At 44.1% G+C, this 20,064-nt stretch overlaps 1 protein-coding gene across 3 annotated transcripts in view; it reads right to left on the bottom strand.

Moving 5' to 3' along the window:
* Positions 1 to 789: 789 nt before the first annotated feature.
* TFAP2C (transcription factor AP-2 gamma) overlaps positions 790 to 20,064 on the bottom strand; it is a 32,398-nt gene continuing 13,123 nt past the window's right edge. For all 3 annotated transcript variants that reach the window (XM_054980154.1, XM_054980153.1, XM_054980155.1), the window contains exons 2-8: positions 18,607 to 19,086; positions 17,323 to 17,374; positions 14,892 to 15,114; positions 13,151 to 13,269; positions 8,665 to 8,806; positions 3,317 to 3,598; positions 790 to 3,125 (exon numbers count right to left, since the gene is read on the bottom strand). In XM_054980154.1, coding sequence (XP_054836129.1) covers positions 3,083 to 3,125; positions 3,317 to 3,598; positions 8,665 to 8,806; positions 13,151 to 13,269; positions 14,892 to 15,114; positions 17,323 to 17,374; positions 18,607 to 19,086 — 1,341 coding nt within the window. In that variant the 3' untranslated portion in view covers positions 790 to 3,082. The remainder of the gene's footprint in view (positions 3,126 to 3,316; positions 3,599 to 8,664; positions 8,807 to 13,150; positions 13,270 to 14,891; positions 15,115 to 17,322; positions 17,375 to 18,606; positions 19,087 to 20,064) is intronic.

Genomic DNA, 20,064 nt, shown 5'->3' with positions numbered 1-20,064 from the left:
ATCTTTGAGCCACTGTAGTAGAGCAGACTATGACCAAGGAGACTAGAGTTCATATCCCCACTCTGCCACCAAACTCACTGGCTGGGCCAGTTGCTGTTTCAGACTGAACTACCTCATAGGGATATTGTGTGAGGATAAAATAAACCCTGCACTGACCTTGGAGAATAGGAAGGGCAGAAAGCCCTAATGAAGGTCCTCAGAGAATTGTTTTCATGGTATCACTTTCTACCCCTGCCCCCATCCTTGAAGTGCAACTTTGCTCTCAATGCAGTCTCTAGCCTAAGAACATCATATTTGGATGGCAGAGACAAGGAGATCCAGAAATGTATTACTAATGCAGTGATACTCAATAGCTTGAGAGTCAATGCACTTTGACACACCACCTATGGCTCTTCTGAGCACTGTTCTTCAATGTGGTGCCTGCCCCATGTTTCAGGCAAGAGGGCAGTGTCCTTGCCTGGTGGGGCGGGTAGTTGGCACGTGACTTCCACATTCAAATACCTGTAGGAAACAGGTAGGCTGCAAGCCTCTCTGAGGTGCAGGCCTGGTGCTAGAGATGGAATTGAAGATGGCTCTCAGCTGACGGCAGTTGCAAACGTTGCAGTCTGAAAGCTGTAGATTGAGTACCACTGCACTAATACAAAGGAAGGCATGCAATTTGCTGGCAGACGGATTCTGCAGTCTGTTGTGTATTCTATTCCGTCATCCACTGGGGTGCCCTGCCACCCAATTTGCATAAAGCAAGATAACATTTTCCAATTAAGTAAAGAAAAAATCAAGTGCTTGTATCCAGAATATTTTTATTATAGTTATCCTATACAACAGCATGGTGGTAGGGAAACATTTACAGATAGGGGTGGGGGGAATTGGATAGTTCGACTTCCATTAATTTTTGCCCCCCCCTCTCCACATACACACTGCACCTCACACACTCATTTCAAATTGCTACTGATACACAAAGTTATTGCTTTGTCGACATACACCTCAGATTCTATCTAATCTTCAGTGGCAAGAATAGAGACATTTTTTCTGTAAAAAGTCTTAAATACCCAGCATACACTGACCTGTGCATAAACTTAGCAATATATCGAGCTTACCCATTACCTTGTTGAAAAAAAATTTAAAATTTGAAGCCCATTTATAAAAAAAAGTATTAAAAAGTTCACCATTATTTACAAATCCCATTAAATTACAACATAAATAAATATGTACATTCAACACACTTGCTTTCCCTTATACACATAAAACTTCCCTGGATATATATATATATTTATATTTATATATATAATTTTTGGCCTATATAGGCAAAAAAATTTATTAAAAATTATGTGCCTATGCTTTTCAAGTTTTTTCCTATTTTAAAAAACACAGAAGGTGTATAAAGCTGCAGTATCCTCATTTTTTAAAAAATAGTTTCTTACAGTGCAATCCGAAGTTACACCAGTCTAAGCCCATTGAAATCAATGGCCTTAGACTAGAGTAACTCTGCTTAAGATTGCACTGTAAAAGTAATTTTTTCCCCCGTTTAGATGGGGGACTAGGTGGGGGTGCCCTTGTGTAAAAAAAGACTTTCACAATCTGCTTTAATGCTGCGAAGTTCATTTCAGCCTTGACAAAAGCTCCGTTCCATTCACATATGAGCTGCAGGAACATTTCTTGGATCATCCCCAGAAGTCTGAAGCACGCATCAAGATATACAAGACATTATTACCAAGCATTCAAAATGCCAGGCTATTAAGAATGAATTCATTTTACCAAGCTTCTTGTGGGACCTTTTGTTTAGGTTACAATCCCGGGCAATTTGCCAGTAATTCCGAAACCCTGAAGCTAATACTGTCACACTGTACTATTGCCTGGTTCCAAATATATAGACCACCTTGACACTTTTTAAGTACCAGAAGGCTCTCAGCTTGTCAGAAGCTCAATTCTCGCCTCAAATCCATGCAGGGCTCAACGAAGCCCCTTCAACTACTTCCTCCGCCCCCACTAAGTGCATGTAGGACTCTACAATGCACCTAATTATGGACCTGAGAAGTCAATCCATGCGTATTTCCCACAGACTCATCCTGCTTGCCATGTTCCACATGTTGACCACATAGGGTTGCCAGGGGATCCCCCGCTGCCAGCCTCAGTTCCCCACCACCACTCACCTAGCTGGCGAGGGGGAAAGGTGTGGGAATGGGGCTCCTGCAGTGACGTTACTTCCAAGAGCGACATCATTGTGCAAGCTATGACAGTGGTCCCACACGTCGTGCTGGGCTGATTTGGGCCCCAAACAGGCCATTTCTTTAAGAGCCGGGTTTGATTCCTCGCTCCTCCGCTTGAAGCCAGTTGGGTGACCTTGGGCTAGTCACAGCTCTCTGGAGCTCTCTCAGCCCCACCCACCTCACAGGGTGTTTGTTGTAGGGATAATAATAACATACTTTGTAAAACGCTCTGAGTGGGTATTAAGTTGTCCTGAAGGGCAGTATATAAATCAAATGTTGCTGTTGTTGTTGTTGTTAATTAAGAATCAGCCTGCTGCGAAACACGGGAACAGTCCAGCGGCCTGTGTGATGTTATTGTGTAAGTCCATTTCCAGAACATTAACATTTGTTTTCATACTTGGAGTAGGATCATCTCCCTTGGGGAGGAGATGAATGAAGGTCCCAAATTTCATCCTTGAATGAAGTTTTATAGCTACATTATAAATCCCCCCCCCCAAAAAAAGAGGATATCATGGAAATGCTGACTGCAGGGTCATGAATAAAACTCTGCCTCAGAAGAATTTCCAAGATTCCGAGTTCATAAAAAGTTTAATGTTTCAACTGAGACTTACATCAATAACAGGCGCGTGCACAGAGGTATTCCAAAGGTGAGTGCTAGGCCCCCTTCCTCTCGCCTGGAGGGAAAGGGGACTTGGCAGCCCTATGCCCTCATGTGCAGGGGCTGTTGTCAATAGAGAGGTAAACAAGTGCACATATAGGATGGGATAGACCTCCCCCCACAGCATCTAGAAATACCACATTAACTTCTTCCCCATTTCCCCCTCCCCCACAAATAGCACCACTTTTTTCTGCTTCAAAACCAACTCGTATCCATGTTATCTTCCGGTACCTGGTCCCACAATGAATGGATAACAGCAGCTTTAAAGAAAGGAGAGAAAGAGAGAGAGACATGTATCTCGTGGGAGGATCCCAAAAAAAGGATGCTTTAAACAAAACAAAAACCCCGAAGCATTGTACCAGATTTCTACATGCCCTCTAGGCACGAAAATCTTGAGTCTTATGTTTGGGAGAACAATTTAGAAAGTCTGGCTCCTTTCTCAGGCACTCACTTCCGATGCTTATCCATCTTCTCAATGCTTTTGTTGGTTTCTGCGGGACTCTGGTCCCCTGCGTTCATGTATGTTTTGTCTGCGATTTTTAGTGCTTCGTTCAGGTAGTTCTGGACGGACGTCATGGCGGCACAGATAGCAGCGCTCCCAAAGCCATGCGTGATGAGGCTGAAGTGAGTCAAGCAGCCCTGGATGCCTGGGTCCAAGATGGGGCTGGGTCTTGCGTTACCGAGGGGGGTTCTGTCCTGAGTGAGGAGGTCGGTGAATTCTTTGCAGATCTGCCTGTGGGGCGCACACAAAGACAAGAGAGACGTCGATCATCGTCAAAGTGCAAAAGGTCAAAGTGCAAAAAAGAGGTCACTTTTATTTTACACTGGAAGCAGTTTATTTATTTTATTTACGTCATTTACAGTCCACCTTTCTCACTGAGACTCAGGGCGGATTGCGTGGTGTGAATCAGCACAACTGTTGGAAGCAGTTTAAGCTGCTTCCAACACACATTGGCTGCCCCCTGCACGTTGGTTATCACCTACAAAGCTCGCTGTGGTCTTGGACTATCGTATATATGAGACTCTCTCTTTATATCCCACCATGCAACTTCGCTCGCCTGAACAGGGCTTTCTGCAGATACCACCCTTCACATGGGCAAAATCAACAGCTGCCCATACACAGGCATTTTCTGTGGTAGTATCCACTTTATGGAAAGCTCCTACTCTGAGGAGGTTAGGAAAGCTCCTATTCTCCTGGTCTTCTGTAAATGATGTAAAAATGAGGGATTTTTTCCATCATATGGGAGGGCTGAACTGTAAGGAAGTGGCCTCAAGAGTTCCATCCGAAAAGGGAGAGAAAACTCATCAGTAAAGGGATGAGGGACCACAGACTTCACTACTATTACTGTAAACCGTGAGGAACCATAGACTTCACTACTATTACTGTAAACCGTGAGGAACCATAGACTTCACTACTATTACTGTAAACCGTGAGGAACCATAGACATCACTACTATTACTGTAAACCGTGAGGAACCATAGACTTCACTACTATTACTGTAAACCGTGAGGAACCATAGACTTCACTACTATTACTGCAAACCGTGAGGAACCATAGACTTCACTACTATTACTGTAAACCGTGAGGAACCATAGACTTCACTACTATTACTGTAAACCGTGAGGAACCATAGACTTCACTACTATTACTGTAAACCGTGAGGAACCATAGACATCACTACTATTACTGTAAACCGTGAGGAACCATAGACTTCACTACTATTACTGTAAACCGTGAGGAACCATAGACTTCACTACTATTACTGCAAACCGTGAGGAACCATAGACTTCACTACTATTACTGTAAACCGTGAGGAACCATAGACTTCACTACTATTACTGTAAACCGTGAGGAACCATAGACTTCACTACTATTGCTATAAGTATGATCCTACAGGTAGTTCCTATTTTATTTAAAATATCAGTCATGGAATTTGCTTATGCTCCGTTTCAACACTGTTAAATCTTTACACCTTTCTTTTCATTCTTTCTTTCTCTTTAAATCTTGCAAATTGCATGTATAGACCCATTATGTGTACATTGAAATGTTGCGATATGATTGTACTGATTCACACCACGCAATCCGTCTTGAGTCTCAGTGAGAAAGGTGGACTGTAAATGACGTAAATAAAATAAATAAACAAAGAAAATAAACCAAATACATTTTTTTCTTAAGAGCCAAAGGATTGTTCTATCAAAAACCGCAGCAGTGCAGGGCAAGCCCGGGGCAGGATTTCTGGCAGCAGAGGTAATGCATATTCTGCATGCAGAAGTAAAATTCTACACCAAATTCAGCAAGAACAAAGTAAAAGCCAGCACGAGGAGAACACGGTCCAAATTCTTTTGATGTAGGGAGACCCCCTGCAATGGAAAGTTACTTTTTCTAATGGAGAAAGGTCTCGCTTTGTTGAAGGAAGGCTTGGATAGAAGTCCTAGGAATCAGCCCCATGACTGCAAAAAGTGGGAAGCAATGTGATTAGACTTATAAAAAGGTTGCCAACTCCAGGTTGCGAAGCTCCTTGAGATTCAGGGGTGGGACCTGGGAAAGGCAGGGTTTGGGGAGGGACTGGACCATAATGAAGCACAATGCCATAGATTCCACCCCCCAAACCAGCCCTTTTCTCCAGGGAATTTGATCTCCGTAGACTGCAAATCAGTTATAATTCCAGGAGATCCATATGCCTCACCTGGAGGTTGGCAACGCCCCCTTACGAGTATTTAAAAATAAACTGAGAACCACCCATGCCACCGTGAGCTCCTTGAAGGAAAGGTGAGATAAATAAAATAAATAAATCTTGAAAGCAGAATGTGTCATAGTTAATCAGTTCATGAAGACCTCTAATGTTGCATAATTTATTCTACTTAAGGGGAAAGGATGTGGGGGGGGGGGGAGAAGCCTTTCCTCTGCCCACTAGAAATCTTATTCAGCAACTTCTCTGGCTTCTAGGATCTCCCCTGGCATTGCCAAGCAGTTTTGAATTTCGAAAACATCTTTGATGCTCTCATACTCATACAGCCTTCAAGGTAATCGATAATCTGGATTTTTTTAAAAAAATCGTGCAAAACAGTGCACAAGGATACAGCAGTGAAATAACTTCGTGAAAACAACCAAGAACAAAACTAGCAAGCACTTTTTTTTTCAAATAAAAGCATTTTAATGTAGAGGCAAAAAGTAATGGAGGGAGATTTCCCAGGCGAAAAAGCCACATGGCAGGAGTGAGAACAGAGAAGGCCCCACTCTGCACATGCTCAGATCACATTAGCAAAGTGATAGAATGCAGTACCGGAGGAGTTAGCCATGTTAGTCTGTAGCTGCAAAATAGTAAAGAGTCCAGTAGCACCTTTAAGACTAACCAACTTTAGTGTAGCATAAGCTTTTGAGAACTACAGCTCTCTTCATCAGATGAATGCAACCCAGCATCTGTCAGTATATAAACTGTATCCACACAGCCATGATTCTCAAGAGGTTCTCAGGCACCTCTTGAGAACATCTAGACTGACCCACTGAGAAGGGGCTGCATGGAAAAGGATTTAACCTGTCAAGCCCCACTCAGTGAAACTGGGCTTTCCGCAGTATTCGCAGGATGGGGTTAAAGGATGCAACCTCTCTTCCCTTTAAAGAAGTTAATTATAGTGCAGGGAGCCTGATTTCCATTAGCAAAACGGAGCAGGGCTTGAAGGGGTAAATCCCCTCTTCTCATGTGGCCCTGACCCAAATCATGCAACCTCCATCACACATCCTGTGACCCCAAACAAATGCAGACCTTTCACCTTGCAAAGATGTTACATTTTGTTCTTCAGGCAGTGGATTTTAAGAGAAGTTACATTTTATATACAACAACAACTGCTCTTCAGGATGGCTCTTCAGGATGACTTAACACCTACTCAGAGCAGTTTACAAAGTATGTATTATTATCCCCACAACAAAACACCCTGTGAGCTGGGTGGGGCTGAGAGAGCTCTAAGAGAGCTGTGACTGACCCAAGGTCACCTAGCTGGCTTCAAGCAGAGGAGGGGGGAATCAAACCCAGTTCTCCAGATTAGAATCCTGAGCTCTTAACCACTACACCAAACATGTCTGTTTAGGACTCCCTAATTTTGGACAATGTCCCTGGGTACAGAACTGTGCCTCTACAAGACATCCACCTTTGCTTGATTAAGAAAAAAATGTGACTGGCCCTCATGAGGGCAGAGAGGGGCTTGAAAATATTGTCCAATCCCTGAAGGGTGGTGTGCAAATCCCAGGAGTTGGGGGTGGAGCTTCATATCTCACTGCCGCTCCCCATAATTAGGAGCAACAACTTGTATGCACCACCAAAGTTCCTGTAATTTGCCAAGTTTGGCTTTTCTTGAGATAGAATTTGGGTTTCACACAGCTCTGACCACATCTACCAAGGTTTTTTTTTCCCCAAGGAGCAACATGTCCCACAAGCTCATGTTTTTGCAGAGCATACCACTTTGGGTGGCAAACAAAGTGCTGCATATATGAATGCTCAATTCACTCACAGCCTGAAGAGGAAAAGTCCAGAGAAAGCTTCAACACAAGATGGTGATGGAATAAATAAGAGCAGTCCTCTGGATTCAGGTACTTGGGGCCAGATTCAGACATGTTGAGGCCTTAAGCTATGTCAGGGTTAAGGGGTTCCATAATATTATCCCAAAATGTGCATTTTGTACATTTTCTGTATTTAGAGGCCCCTTGTCCTCTCAGTCCCTGAACTGTAGCTTGCTTAGCAGGTGCATAAATTCGGTTCTGCAAACAACAGGGGCTCACTTCAAAGGCAAATATTGGGGGGAATCAAAATTCACTGAAACAAACAAACCACCTTTGTCAAGAAGCCCCTCTCCTGAACTCAATGCATTCAGAAGGGAACAGAAGCCTCGCTGCATACAATTCAGAATCCTGGCATGGAGAACTCACTTTTGGAGCTGTGGCCTGAGGCTTACCAGCCAGTGCATCTTTATTTATTAAAGGTGGCTTATCTGCTAGCTACCTTTTTTCATTTAGAGCACCCCAAACAGTGAATCAAAACCAATACAGCCTTACATTAAAAGAAGCTCAAAAGCCAAAATCATGTCCAACCAATAAGAGCAGGAAAAAAATGGATGCACAGTGCGTACAAAAGGCCATTAGAAAATGTCAAAGACCTTCTGGTATAAAGAGAAGACCTAAAGAGATGATGAAGGACTTTCCTTAAGCATTAAGAGACTGGATCTGTGCTCATAGGGAGCTCCGGGCAGAGCACTGTGACGTTGCAAGTGTGGAGGAAAGAGGAGAACATCCCACACTTCCCCCTTGTGAGCTGGACTGCCAGCCAATGGCAGACACTATTATGCTCAGCCAGATGCAAAAAGAAGATTTGGAGGCAAATGCAAATTTCAGAAGGAGCCCCTTTCCCGAGCAGCTCTCTACATCACTTTAAAAGTGTTCTCTTTGCGTTCGATTGCATTGCTTTGGAGAAAGGCGCCATGCTGAAATCCCAGCAAAGATCAGAGCAGCTGCATGTTGAAGACAGCTGCTGGAGCACAACAGTTATCAAAAGACGCAGGATCCAATGTCACCACTTCCATGTTCTCAGCAGGTGGTCTTAGACAAGGTGCCTCTCTCAAACTTGCTGCACACCTCCAGTATGCAAAGATCCTTATAGAGCTCCCCGAGTAAATCTTTTATTCCACTCTTCCTCCCAAGGAATTCAGAATAGCACACATGGTTTCTCCCTTCCCCATTTCTCCAAGGGTTTTTGAAGTGCTCTGAAAATTCTGGAGCAGCACATTTGCACTCAAAGCAAGATCACTTACTTTGCAGCAAGCAGCATGTTTTTCCTGCTTGCCATCTCGTTGCGACCCAGATGCGGCCGGGTTAAGTATTCAGCCACCGCTTTGGAAGGAAATTCAGTCTCACACACATAGCCAAAGTCGCGAGCGAGGTGCACAGCTTCACCTGGAAGGGGGACAGAGAGATTTCCTTTATTAGATCAAAACAAAGCCACACATCTACCTGTCTTTTATCATATGCTCTGTTCAATGCCATTATTCCTGATGGTTTTCAGCAGGCTCCAGCTTCCCTTTCCATGCCGTCCAATTTCAATCAGAGAGAGACCGCACACAGAGGAAACTGACAATGCCTTAAAGACAAATCAATTTACCAGCTGTCATAGCCCGCATCCTGCTTGGTCATGCAACTTGGTCATATCCTCAATCGGCAGATCTCTCGCTTATCTAGGCACTCCCACTAAGGCCTGCGCTGCAATCAACTAGTGTGTTCCATGCATATTCAGACCCCAGATTTTAAAAATAAATGAGATCCAGTGAAAAGAGTCAGTGGTCTAAACTGAGTGAATGCAGGCCACTCCTGAACGGTGAGGAAATGGCATGGTGAATATGACCACCTTGCCAAGGGTGACATTACAGACAGAAGTTCTCCAAGAGAGAACATTATTTTATAAAAAGGTTTAAAATAGGACCCCGAAACCTGGATATTTCTTCTCAGCCTCAGACTCTGACCAGTGGAACATAATTGACGGGCAGCTTTCATGACTGATCAAACCCAAGAACAAGTTTCAGTAGGACTGCCAGCTCTGGGCTGGGAAGTTCCTAGAGATTTGGGAGCGGAGCCTGGGGAGGGCAGGATATAATGACATGCAGCCTACCCTCCAAAGCAGCTACTTCCTCCAGGGGACCCGATCTCCATAGTCTGAAGAGCAGCTGAAATTCTTGGAGCTCTCTAGGCCCTACTTGGAGGCTGACAAGCCTAGGGTTCAGCAAGAAAGCCCTCTGCATTCGTCATGTCTGCAAATAATCCCCTGTGCTTGATGTTCAGGCAAAACAAGCCCCTCATCAATAACCAAAGCCAAGCTTCTCATCCTGTAACTGGCATATGCTCTTTGCCTGTTTTTGCAGGATGTGATGTGCAAGCCATTGCAGTCAGAAGCTTGACTGAACACAGATTCTGACAATCAGAAGACAGGCAGGCAGCCATGGAAACAGCACGGATTGCTAGCAGTGCGCTGCATCGCCCTCCCACAGTTTTGAGGCAGCTTGAATCAAACGAAGGCTGCACAGGACTCTGATGCTCCCATCCAAGCCACTAGCAAAGCAACTCTTGAGTGTGAATGCCTCGGGATTCCAACCCCAAAACACCAAGTTCAGCGAAACTGGCAAATGCAATCAGATCTTCGCTCGGGGGACTACAACTGCCCGAGATCCCAAATTCCAAAACTCATTTCCCAGGAAATGAAGGTTGGCTCACACAGGCCTGCCCATTGCAGCATCAAGTGGTATGTCTTGCACGTGCAGACAAACCATTATGGAGGGATCTTTCATTTGCTTCTTTCCTCAAACATTTTTTTTTCAAGTAAAGGCACTTCATACAATTCATCTGCCTTGCAAGAGCCTGTGCAACCAGATGCCGATGTGCAGGATCCCATTGATTTCAATTTCTTGCACTTAAAGAAGCTCAAGACATAGCCGCACACATGTAAAACCCTGCTAAGGAGCTTTAACTGGGCTGCTACAAACAAGCAACCTGTTTAGAAAAGAAGACCTCTTTCGGTGAAAAAAACGAGAAAGCATTTTTTCTCATTTAACAAACCTCTGCTAGTGCTTGCCTATCCCCTCCCCCATTACCAAGTAAAAACAATATTATGTCAGGAAGCCCTTCCCTGCGGCCTGGGGTGGATCCTAGCCCACTGCTACCACTCCACTGAACGCTGAACATCATGTATGTATTAAAATATTTACACCCCACGTCTCCTTTCAGCTCAGTTTTGGAAGCCTTCCTCCAACCTAGGGAGACTTGCAGTGGCTCTGGAGGAAAAGTCATTTAAGTTGGAGGAAGGCTACTTGGAGGGTGACTGGATCTATCCCACTGGCTGCTGGTGGTTTTTACTGGAAGATTAAAACTGCTGCATTTTTAAAGAGCAATATCCACAGTGCAATCCTATGCAGAGTTACGCCAGCCTAAGTCCTTTGAAGCCAGTGAGCTTAGACTGGAGTAACTCTGCATAGGATTGCACTGTCATTCTAGGATTGTTCTCAGGCTGCTTCTAGGTTGCAGGGTGGTCACTTATTTTTACTGCCTGCGACAGCTTGCAAGGGGAGTATTGGCAGACACTCTGCATCGTTGCACACCATCCATTCTTATACACATCACAGAGTAACACACAGTTACACTGTGTTCACAGCCAACCCAGTTCTTTGTGTCTATAAGCAGACTCATATTTTTTTATCTTTTTAGGCAAATATCTTAAAGAGTAAAGTTTGAGGCTTCCCTACAAAGCAATCTCCTTTTTGCCGAGAAGGTAACAGCTAAAACTGCAAAGAACCCAAAAGTCATGGGATCCACAGATTAGGCTGCAAGTGACATCTGCTCCACTTTCCTACCTGGGAATCAGGAACTGTAAGCCCCTCTTTGTTTGTTTTTTAAATTAGGATGATTCTGGGAATTCCAACTGAGGGCCAAGCTACACATGATGAATGACACTTGAACGGCAAGTGGATTTAGTGGAGGGCAAGTGAACAGGGAGAAATACACTTGCTGTTCAAGTGTCATTCGTCATGTGTAGCTTGGCCCTGAGAAAGGGATAGTCATCGGCTCCAGTACAGTCCTAAGCAGAATTACATCCTCATAAACCCATTGACCTGAATGGATTTAGAAGGGTGTGACCCAGCTAAGGACTGCACTATAAGCAGGGCTTTTTTTCAGCAGGAATGTGGTGGAACAGAGTTCTTGCACCTCTTGAAAATGGTCACATGGCCAGTGGCCCCGCCCCCTGATCTCCAGACTGAGGGGGGTTTAGATTGCCCTCCGCGCGCTGCGTGGAGGGCAATCTAAACCCCCCTCAGTCTGGAGATCAGGGGGCAGGGCCACCGGCCATGTGACCATTTTCACCAAGGGCAATTTAAACTTTAAAAAATTCCCCTGTTGTTCCAGCCGACCCAAAGTGACTTCATTTTGCGGTCCTGAGTACCTCTTTTCCCAGAAAAAAAGCCCTGACTATAAGTACTATAAGTTTCAGGCCATTTCCTAAGCAGAATATCAGAAGAAGGACTCCTGCTTTGAACTGCTCCTCGTCTATCACTGCCCAATGTGACAGCAGTCATTTTAAACCCATATTCCTCTTTACAAAGAAATGCCATGATCTGCCTATTGATTTAAGTTCAGGTATGCATCACTGAAGCTTTACACAGACCACAGAACTTACACAGCTGAGCAGCAACTCCAAAGCTACATGCCTTGGCAAAATACTAAATACTAAAAGCTCCCTGCAAGATTGGAGGCAGCTTAGCCATGAGGAGATGCTGAAGTTACAGAAAGGGTCCCTTCTATGCTGGAAGAAGGGATACCCCGCAGCTCATATTCCTTCTGTTCTCAGGCCTAAAAGGAAACCTGCTGCCCATGAATGAAGTGTGCCTCCAGTTTTAATCCAGAAAAAGAGGACAGGAGGGTGTCTCGCCTCCCAAAATTATGAGAGATAAAGACTGCTGTAGGTTTCCAGGAATAAAAACTGGATCCCAGATTTTAATGAGCAGCTGGTCTTTGCTTGGATAGAGAACAACTGTGTGCATTGTATAGTGGTTCGAGTGTTGGACTAGGATTTTGGAGACACTCTCGGAGACCCAAATCGAGTCTCCACTCTGCCATGGAAACTCATTGAGTTCAGAGCCAAGCTACAAGTGACGCCTGACACAGGTTGGACACGCGTCAGCTTCCCTCAAGTTTTGATGGGAAATGTAGGCATCCTGGTCTTGCAGCTGTAATGGAGAGCCAAACTGTAAAACCAGGACGCCTACATTTCCCATCAAAACTTGAGGGAAGCTGACGCGTGTCCAACCTGCGTAAGGCGTCACTTGTAGCTTGGCTCTCAACCCAACCTACTTCACAGAGTTATTGTGAAAATAAAATGGAGGAAGGGAGAACACTGCATGCCGCTTTGGGTCCCTTTTGTAGAGAGAAAGGGGGCATAAATGCCAATAAATACATCTGTTATGAGGAGGTGCTAAATTAAAATTAACTCTATTTTAGAGATATGGCAGCCGGGTTTTCTGCCTCAAGTTTAGACCTTATACATAGCAGCCTCCACCATAAACATGTGAATGCACACATGCACATGAAGACACAAACCACATTCATATGGCTTTAATGGGCAGCCGCCTCGCACTGATTTTAGCACTTGTGGATTAAACACCCTGATTTAAAGAGACCGTCTTGATTCAGCATTCAAGATACCCCCTTTGTCTATTACCCAGAGAAGCTTTTGGAGCAAAAACATTTTTAAGAACTGACCTTCCACCAATGATGTCAGTAACGTCACATTCGCTGCTTTCCTTCTGCCAGCTGGAAGATTCAAACCAATTTTGTCCAGCTTCTCCCTTAACGATCGGCCCCCGTTTTTAGATTTAGCTCTATAATGGGTGCAGGTTAGGGGGGAGAGGAGGAGAGAAAGATGGACCATGCTTTTATTTAGCAGTATTTTTAAGGTCACATTTCGAAGCAATTTAGAAAATACAAGTCGCTGACATTCAATACGGTTGGGGGGGGGAGGTGGGGGAGGGAACAAAACAAGATTTGACCTACTTTTTAATGCTCCATCACATAAACATCAGAAAGCAAGATCAAAAAGAGTGAGCGGGAGAAGACGCTTTTGCCTTTACAGAACCCCAAACCATGCCAAATTGCAGGGACAGACATAATGAAAATGAAACCTTTCAAAAGCATCAAATGGCCTTTTTATTGTCTTGTGGGGGGTACGCACACAAGTGGATGTTAGCCGAAGCTGCAATCCTGATTCCTTGACATGAAACCACAATTCATTGAAATCCAAAGTGCTCTTTGGGAAGCTAAGCTGCACTGCCCCCTCCAATTGGTTCAAACTTCTAGTTACCAATTATTCCTCAAAAATATCTACATCCCTGGTCAGTGTGATCTAACCAGCCATCATCAAAATGATCTTAAAATACACTGCTCTTAATCAGTTGGAGACAGTCAGCTTTCCATTCAATCTCATTTAGTCCTTACTAAGCCCCCATCCCGCCTGGCTTCTGTCCATGCAGGTCCCAAGCTCCCCCACATAGCTTTTTAGTTGGCCCTCCTTTTTTCACCAGTGGAAAAGCTTGTTGGAGCCAATCCAACTAAAGACCCTAGCAAGACACCTTGCCTTTCTCTACATAAACTGGACTACCAGCTTTACAACCAGCCCTGTTAGGAGTACCTTTAGCAACAGCTGAACATGTAGACATCACCAAGTAGTATTGTTTCTAGCTAAAATGACAAAACTGAGGCTATCGTACTTTGGTCACATCATGAGAAAAGAAGACTCACTGGAAAAGACAATAATGCTAGGAAAAGTGGAAGGCAGTAGGAAAAGAGGAAGACTTAAAATGAGACGTCTGGACTCAATCAAAGAAGCCATGGCCTCCAGTTTGCAAGATCTGAGCAAGCCTGTTAATGATAGGATGTTCTGGAGGTCTTTCATTCAGATAGGGTCGCCATAGGTCAGAGGCAACTTGACAACACGTAACACAGACACACACAGTTTCCATCATGACAGCAACTTCACCCTCTGATTTCTGTACCTCAAGATGTTATGAAAGGCCCATGTCATTTTTACCCCATCCTGGGTAATTAGCAAACTGAAATAGTACCCCTGCCGCCCCATAAAAAAAGAAAGAAATGGAAGGTAAGCACAAGAGATTGACCCCTTACAGAAAAATAATAGGCTTATAATACAGGAAGCTCTTTCTGTCAACTGAGAATAAATTTTTTTAAAAAAAAACTTTTAAAAAACAAAATGAGAATTTGTTCCAGAACTGTTATAGCACCATTTCTGGAAGTGCAAGGGGTGCCAAAGAGAGAGAACTTGGAAATAAACTCTATTACAACGCAGTGTCCCTCTCCCCCACACCCCCTAGAGAGCCATAACATTGTTTGAAGATCCAATGTTCACATATAGTTCAGCATCACATTACTGGACCGGAATTGGCAATTCTAGAGGGGGAGGGGAGAGAGAGATGGTAGGGGTCCCTACCTTCTGAGAACACCCCCCAGCAAGGAAGCATTCAGACATTCCGGAGGGGAGAGCCGCCTTTGAACTTCAGCTACTGTCACTTTGTATTTCGACGTTGAGCTCAAGAGAGAAAGCCGTCCAGGAACAGAACAGAAGACTTCGTTGGGATTGATCACCACTCCAATGAGTCCATCCTTCTGGCAAGGGAGACCTAACGCATTGTTTTTTGTTAATGAAATGGGACCTAAAAATCCAAGACAGACAGAAGGAGAAGGGGGTTTTTTTGGTCTCCTTGCTTAGGGAAATCCAGTTCTTTTTTATTTAACAAAACAAGTCATAAACATAAGAAATCTACTGAGTTTTATGAACCCATTAAGAGCTACCCAAAATAGATGTTATCATTAACAGCAAGTAGGGCTTTTTAGCACAAACTCAAGAGTTTTCATGCACTTTTACGATGAAGGGCAGCTTTCTTCCATAGAAAATTTGAAGTAGTTCTTGAGAGTTAATTAAACACCTGCTCACTCAGTTCTATACTCAAGGGGGCTTAGTCCTAGGTAACAGTTTGTAGGACTGCGGTCATAAAATGCTCGACTAGGTCAGATTCAAGCTGTTAATAATGTTGGGTTTCCAACAGTGGCATCCTAAGCACGTCTACTCAGAATGCTACTCAGGATTATTCAGTGGGACTTACTCCCAGGAAAACGTTCTTAGGATTGCCCAATTAAGTAAATACCCCTCAACAAAAGAACAACGGACATAAATGCTCTGTTTTATCATTGCTACAAAAAAAAATCAAAGTTTTAATTTGTGGAAACGCTTCTGGTACCTTAAGTTCCAGTAAGGGGATAGCAATAGAAATTCACTTCCACTGGATAACTGCTGCAAACAGTCAGCACAGGAAAGGGCTAAGCCAGAGAAAGCCAGACGTTTGTTTTATCGAGAGGGAAGATACGCAAGTGGGTAAAACTGACAGCAGAAATAAGTTCTGCCCTGAGCTAATTCTGCAATCAGCGGAGTTCACAGCAAAACATTTCTGCTTTTTCTCATATAGTCCCCCCACCAACTCACCCTGAAGCTTTCAGACAAAACTCCCCTTTGATTTTTAAAAAGGGAAAGGAGAGAGGTTGCAGCACTAGAACCAATTTTCTCCATTTCCCCCCCCCCCCTTGTCTCAGTCTTATAAATACCACCAAAGAAAACTTTTCAGTATAGATAAATCCTAACCAAATCCTTTGAGCATCCATTTAGACAGGCAAGAGGCTGCTAGGTTAACCCATTCCCATTTCAGAAATCTGATGTTATGTCCCCCTTTCCATCCCAAATCTATAGAATCTGGGAAAGAATACACTTTGTAAAGGAGCACAACATTATACTCTTTCCAACACTGGAAGAACCAATTAAATAAACTTTGGGTCCAAAACCAGGATCAGATCTTTACGTTCAGTAGTAATATTCCCTGGTTTGCCTGCTCATATTGGTTGAAGCTAACAAGGCAAGCTGGCATTAGAAATTATCAGCTAAAAAGGTGTGAATGAGTTTTTGTCTCTGTTGATTATTTAGTTTTTGGAAGCATCGTTATGGCTAGATGTATAAAAAGATTTTGCTTCCCGCCTCCCTTTTTATCAAAAATGCTCGTATTTTAAAACACGCACACACAAAAAAAACACTTGCACTTTTGCAAGTTCTCTATATGGCATTAGGTAAAGGTAGTCAGTCCCCTGTGCAAGCGAGTCATTACTGACCCATGGGGGGGACGTTGCATCACTGCCATTTTCTTGACAGACTTTTGTTACGGGGTGGTTTGCCATTGCCTTCCCCAGTCATATAAGGCATTAGCTGCTCAATAAGAACCATATTGGCAATAAGTCAAAGATGAAAAAGCACCTTCGGTAGTGCCAGACTGTTGCTTTCTACATTCATCGGCAGATTCTTAACAGAACCTCTCCCAAGACCAACGTATCCAAAGTGAAACTAGCATAGGTTAATAAGTGAACTCAGCAAGCATAGGCTCAGTGTGTGATCATCAAAAACAGTTGTAGGGTTATATATCACGCTAGATTGAAGAACATTTTGCCTGGGCACAGCAAGCACAATTATTAATTGCTCCTGGGAAGCACTAGAAAATTTAATAACCCATTTTAAACCTGTTTTATGGGACCCAAATTGCTTTTGCTGCATAAAACAAAACTTTTAAGAGCCTATGTGAACAAATACACACTCTGGCCTGCCTGCTTTGAAGTCAAGGGGTTGTAGAATGACAGCCTCCGATATCACACCGACTCAAGCAAACCGCTTGAAAGAAAGACTCTTAATTTTTCCATCAGGAAAAAGAAATCCACACGATGGGTAATGTAATACCAAAACAATCTATTAAGCCATCCTTTACTCGTTGAAATGCCATCTTTAAAAAAAAAGAAGAGAAACAAGGACAGAATGCGGACTTACTGACCTTTTCTAATGACTGTCTGGTCATGCATTAATAAATGTTGATCTTCCACATTCTGGAAAGAGAATGTGAAATTTTTAGAACATAAATACTGAAATACGGTTTAGGACCCACCCATCCCCCTTCGCAAACCCAAGGGAAATGTTTTCTGCCATTTTACCCCTTCAGCTCCAAGGAAGCCTTAATATTTCAGTGGGGAAACCTACAATCTGGCAAAAACTGGCCAAACCTAAAATTTTGAAATTAATGGAGATTGAAAGCCCAGTTATAACGCTCCACTCCTAGACATGCTTACTCAAGAGTATGCCGATTTGGAATCAGTAGAACTTGCTTCTAGGTAAGCATGCTTCCAGACTATGCATATTTACTCAGCATTAAGGACTATAGGGATAACAGGGGTTTACTTCCTAGTATGTGCTTAGATGTGCCGTATTTAAATGCACTATACAATCAGAGGACTAGCTCTTGCTAAACTGAACCCAAAGCATTTAAGGCAGCAGTATGCTCAATGGTTCCAGTATCCTGATAATTTGACCACATTGCTAGACTGCGTTTTTAGAAACCAGGAATATTGTTAAGGTTTGTAAGTCCAATGACCCTAACCTTCAGTTGCAAGGATCTGCTCCAGGAAACCGTTTTTATTTATGGAAGGATCTTGTTTACATGGGAAGAAAATCTGGTTCAGAGCTGCTGCACGAAACCTTCACTGCATGGCTTTCTATAGCATCCACAGAGCAGTGATATTCCATAGATTTTTTTAAAGCAGTCGAGTGATTCAAACCTATGAAGGGTGCAGCAGGTTTCTCTGGTGTTATTTTAGTCTCTGACCCAGTGGATGATAAACATGCTTTAGGGGGTGCCATGAAGCAGAAATGCTCTCATCGAAGGATAGTAGGACTGGAGGACCAGCTCATGTCTCACCTCTGCCAATGAACCTGTGTGGCGGGCATGACACTGTTCTGTCTGTTTCTGTCTTCATTCACAAGATGGGAATAATACCAACCTGCCTCTCTGGGTTGATCTGGTTACTGAACTATACTTGGGATTGTTCAATGGTACACAAGGCCATGATATTGTGTGGTGCCCCATGCCTCTTTATTTTGAATAGAGCCCATATATATATACATATATATTAATACACTAGTCCTCAGTTTAGAACATCATGTAGTCTGCCTTCACAGAGCCATGGTGGAACTGCTTGCCCTTAGACAAAGACTGTGATGCCTTAAGAAACAAGCATTGCTTTATTGCCAGGAATCCCAAAAGCTTTGCTCTCAGAATCTTTACCTGGACCTCTTCCATCTGGTGCGTCATGTCATGCAGCCCGAGGTTTTCCGCCAGGCTGGAAGCATCAAGACCGTGGCCATGAGACAAGAGCAGCTCAGAACGCCTGTACGTTTCCCTCCTCGCCCCAGCAGAGCCGCTTTCCAGAGCTGGGAGATGGGGGACCAACCCCGGCCGGGCATGGTGGGACAAGCTCGAAGGGTCTTGGCTGGTCTGACGGTTGGGCCAGCTGGTCTGTTGCTGGCTAGGTGGAGGCGGAGGCGGCTGGTGGAGTGAGTTGATAGAGAAGGGGTCTCCAAGGTGTGCATAAGGGTCACCAGACTGAGAGTAAGGCAGAGGCTGGTAGGGGGGAGGGAAGTAGGGGGGTTGGAAATCTGAGGCCCCGGAGTGAGAAAGGGGGGGAGCCGGGCTATACAAATGCTGACTGACAGCGGAGAGGTGGGGTAATCTCGGATTCCCATTGCTGCTCCCGTCATGGCGGTCCTGAGGAGAGAGAAAGATGCTAGATCAGTGCAAGGATTACTCTAGAGGGGGGCAGTGTTTAGGCAGGAGGGGAAGTGACACGGAATACATTCTTCCTGAAGGGAGAATACCTGGAGAGGGGAGGGATCTCCCGGCTCCTGATCCCAGCCACCTCAGGTCAAACTTTTAACCCCACCAGATCGCCCTCTTTTTCCAAATCAGTTCACCAAGAAATATGATAGGGGGAGTTTACATAAGGTACGAAAGTCACACTGAACTCTCTATATCCTAAGACTCCCCAAGGCTCCCTGATCTCAAGATATAGCCTGGAAGTCATTCCCATTGTAATTAACCAGATTGCCACAGAGCCCTTTTCCGAGTGGGGCGTAGCTTGCATTGTGGTTGAGCCTGGTTGACTTCAGGCAGATTCACCCAAGATTTTGGCTGTAATCCTCAAAACATCTCAACTGAAGCTGCTCCACTGGCGTCAAAAGAGCGGAGGAGCCATTCGGAGTCTGGAAACGCATCCTGTAGAACTTTTGAGCCCAGTCTTTCCCAGCCCCCTCCCTTTGAAAGCAATAGAATCGCCCTGGAGTTAGTCATTTAATTATGGCCGCCTAATGGTGCTGAGTGCGTGGGGAGAGAATACATTGGGAAATTCCCAGTTTCATATTTGAATACACCATGATTTGGAAATTAAGTTTGAATGAATATAAAGGCTCACATTTTCAGTGAAGGGAACCAGTTCATTAACACACACACAAATACTCAGTACTGCACACCTGGGCAATTAGATCAAAGCCATAGCCCCCAATTTCAGTGCCACCATCCCACCCTTAAGCCAATTTACTACAAATTCAATCAGCGATCATCTCTGATGAATAATGCTATGGGCTGACTGAAGAGTTGAAATTATGGCAAAAGACACTCACCCTGAAGTACTTAATATGCTGTCCTGTCCAACCGTGGATATTTACTCATAAGTAAGCCCTACCAACT

This window comes from Eublepharis macularius, chromosome 5 (assembly GCF_028583425.1).
Source record: "Eublepharis macularius isolate TG4126 chromosome 5, MPM_Emac_v1.0, whole genome shotgun sequence".
Classification (NCBI taxonomy): domain Eukaryota; kingdom Metazoa; phylum Chordata; class Lepidosauria; order Squamata; family Eublepharidae; genus Eublepharis; species Eublepharis macularius.
The sequence above is the reverse complement of the archived record's forward strand: the minus strand, read 5'-3'. Positions and strand labels throughout refer to the sequence as shown.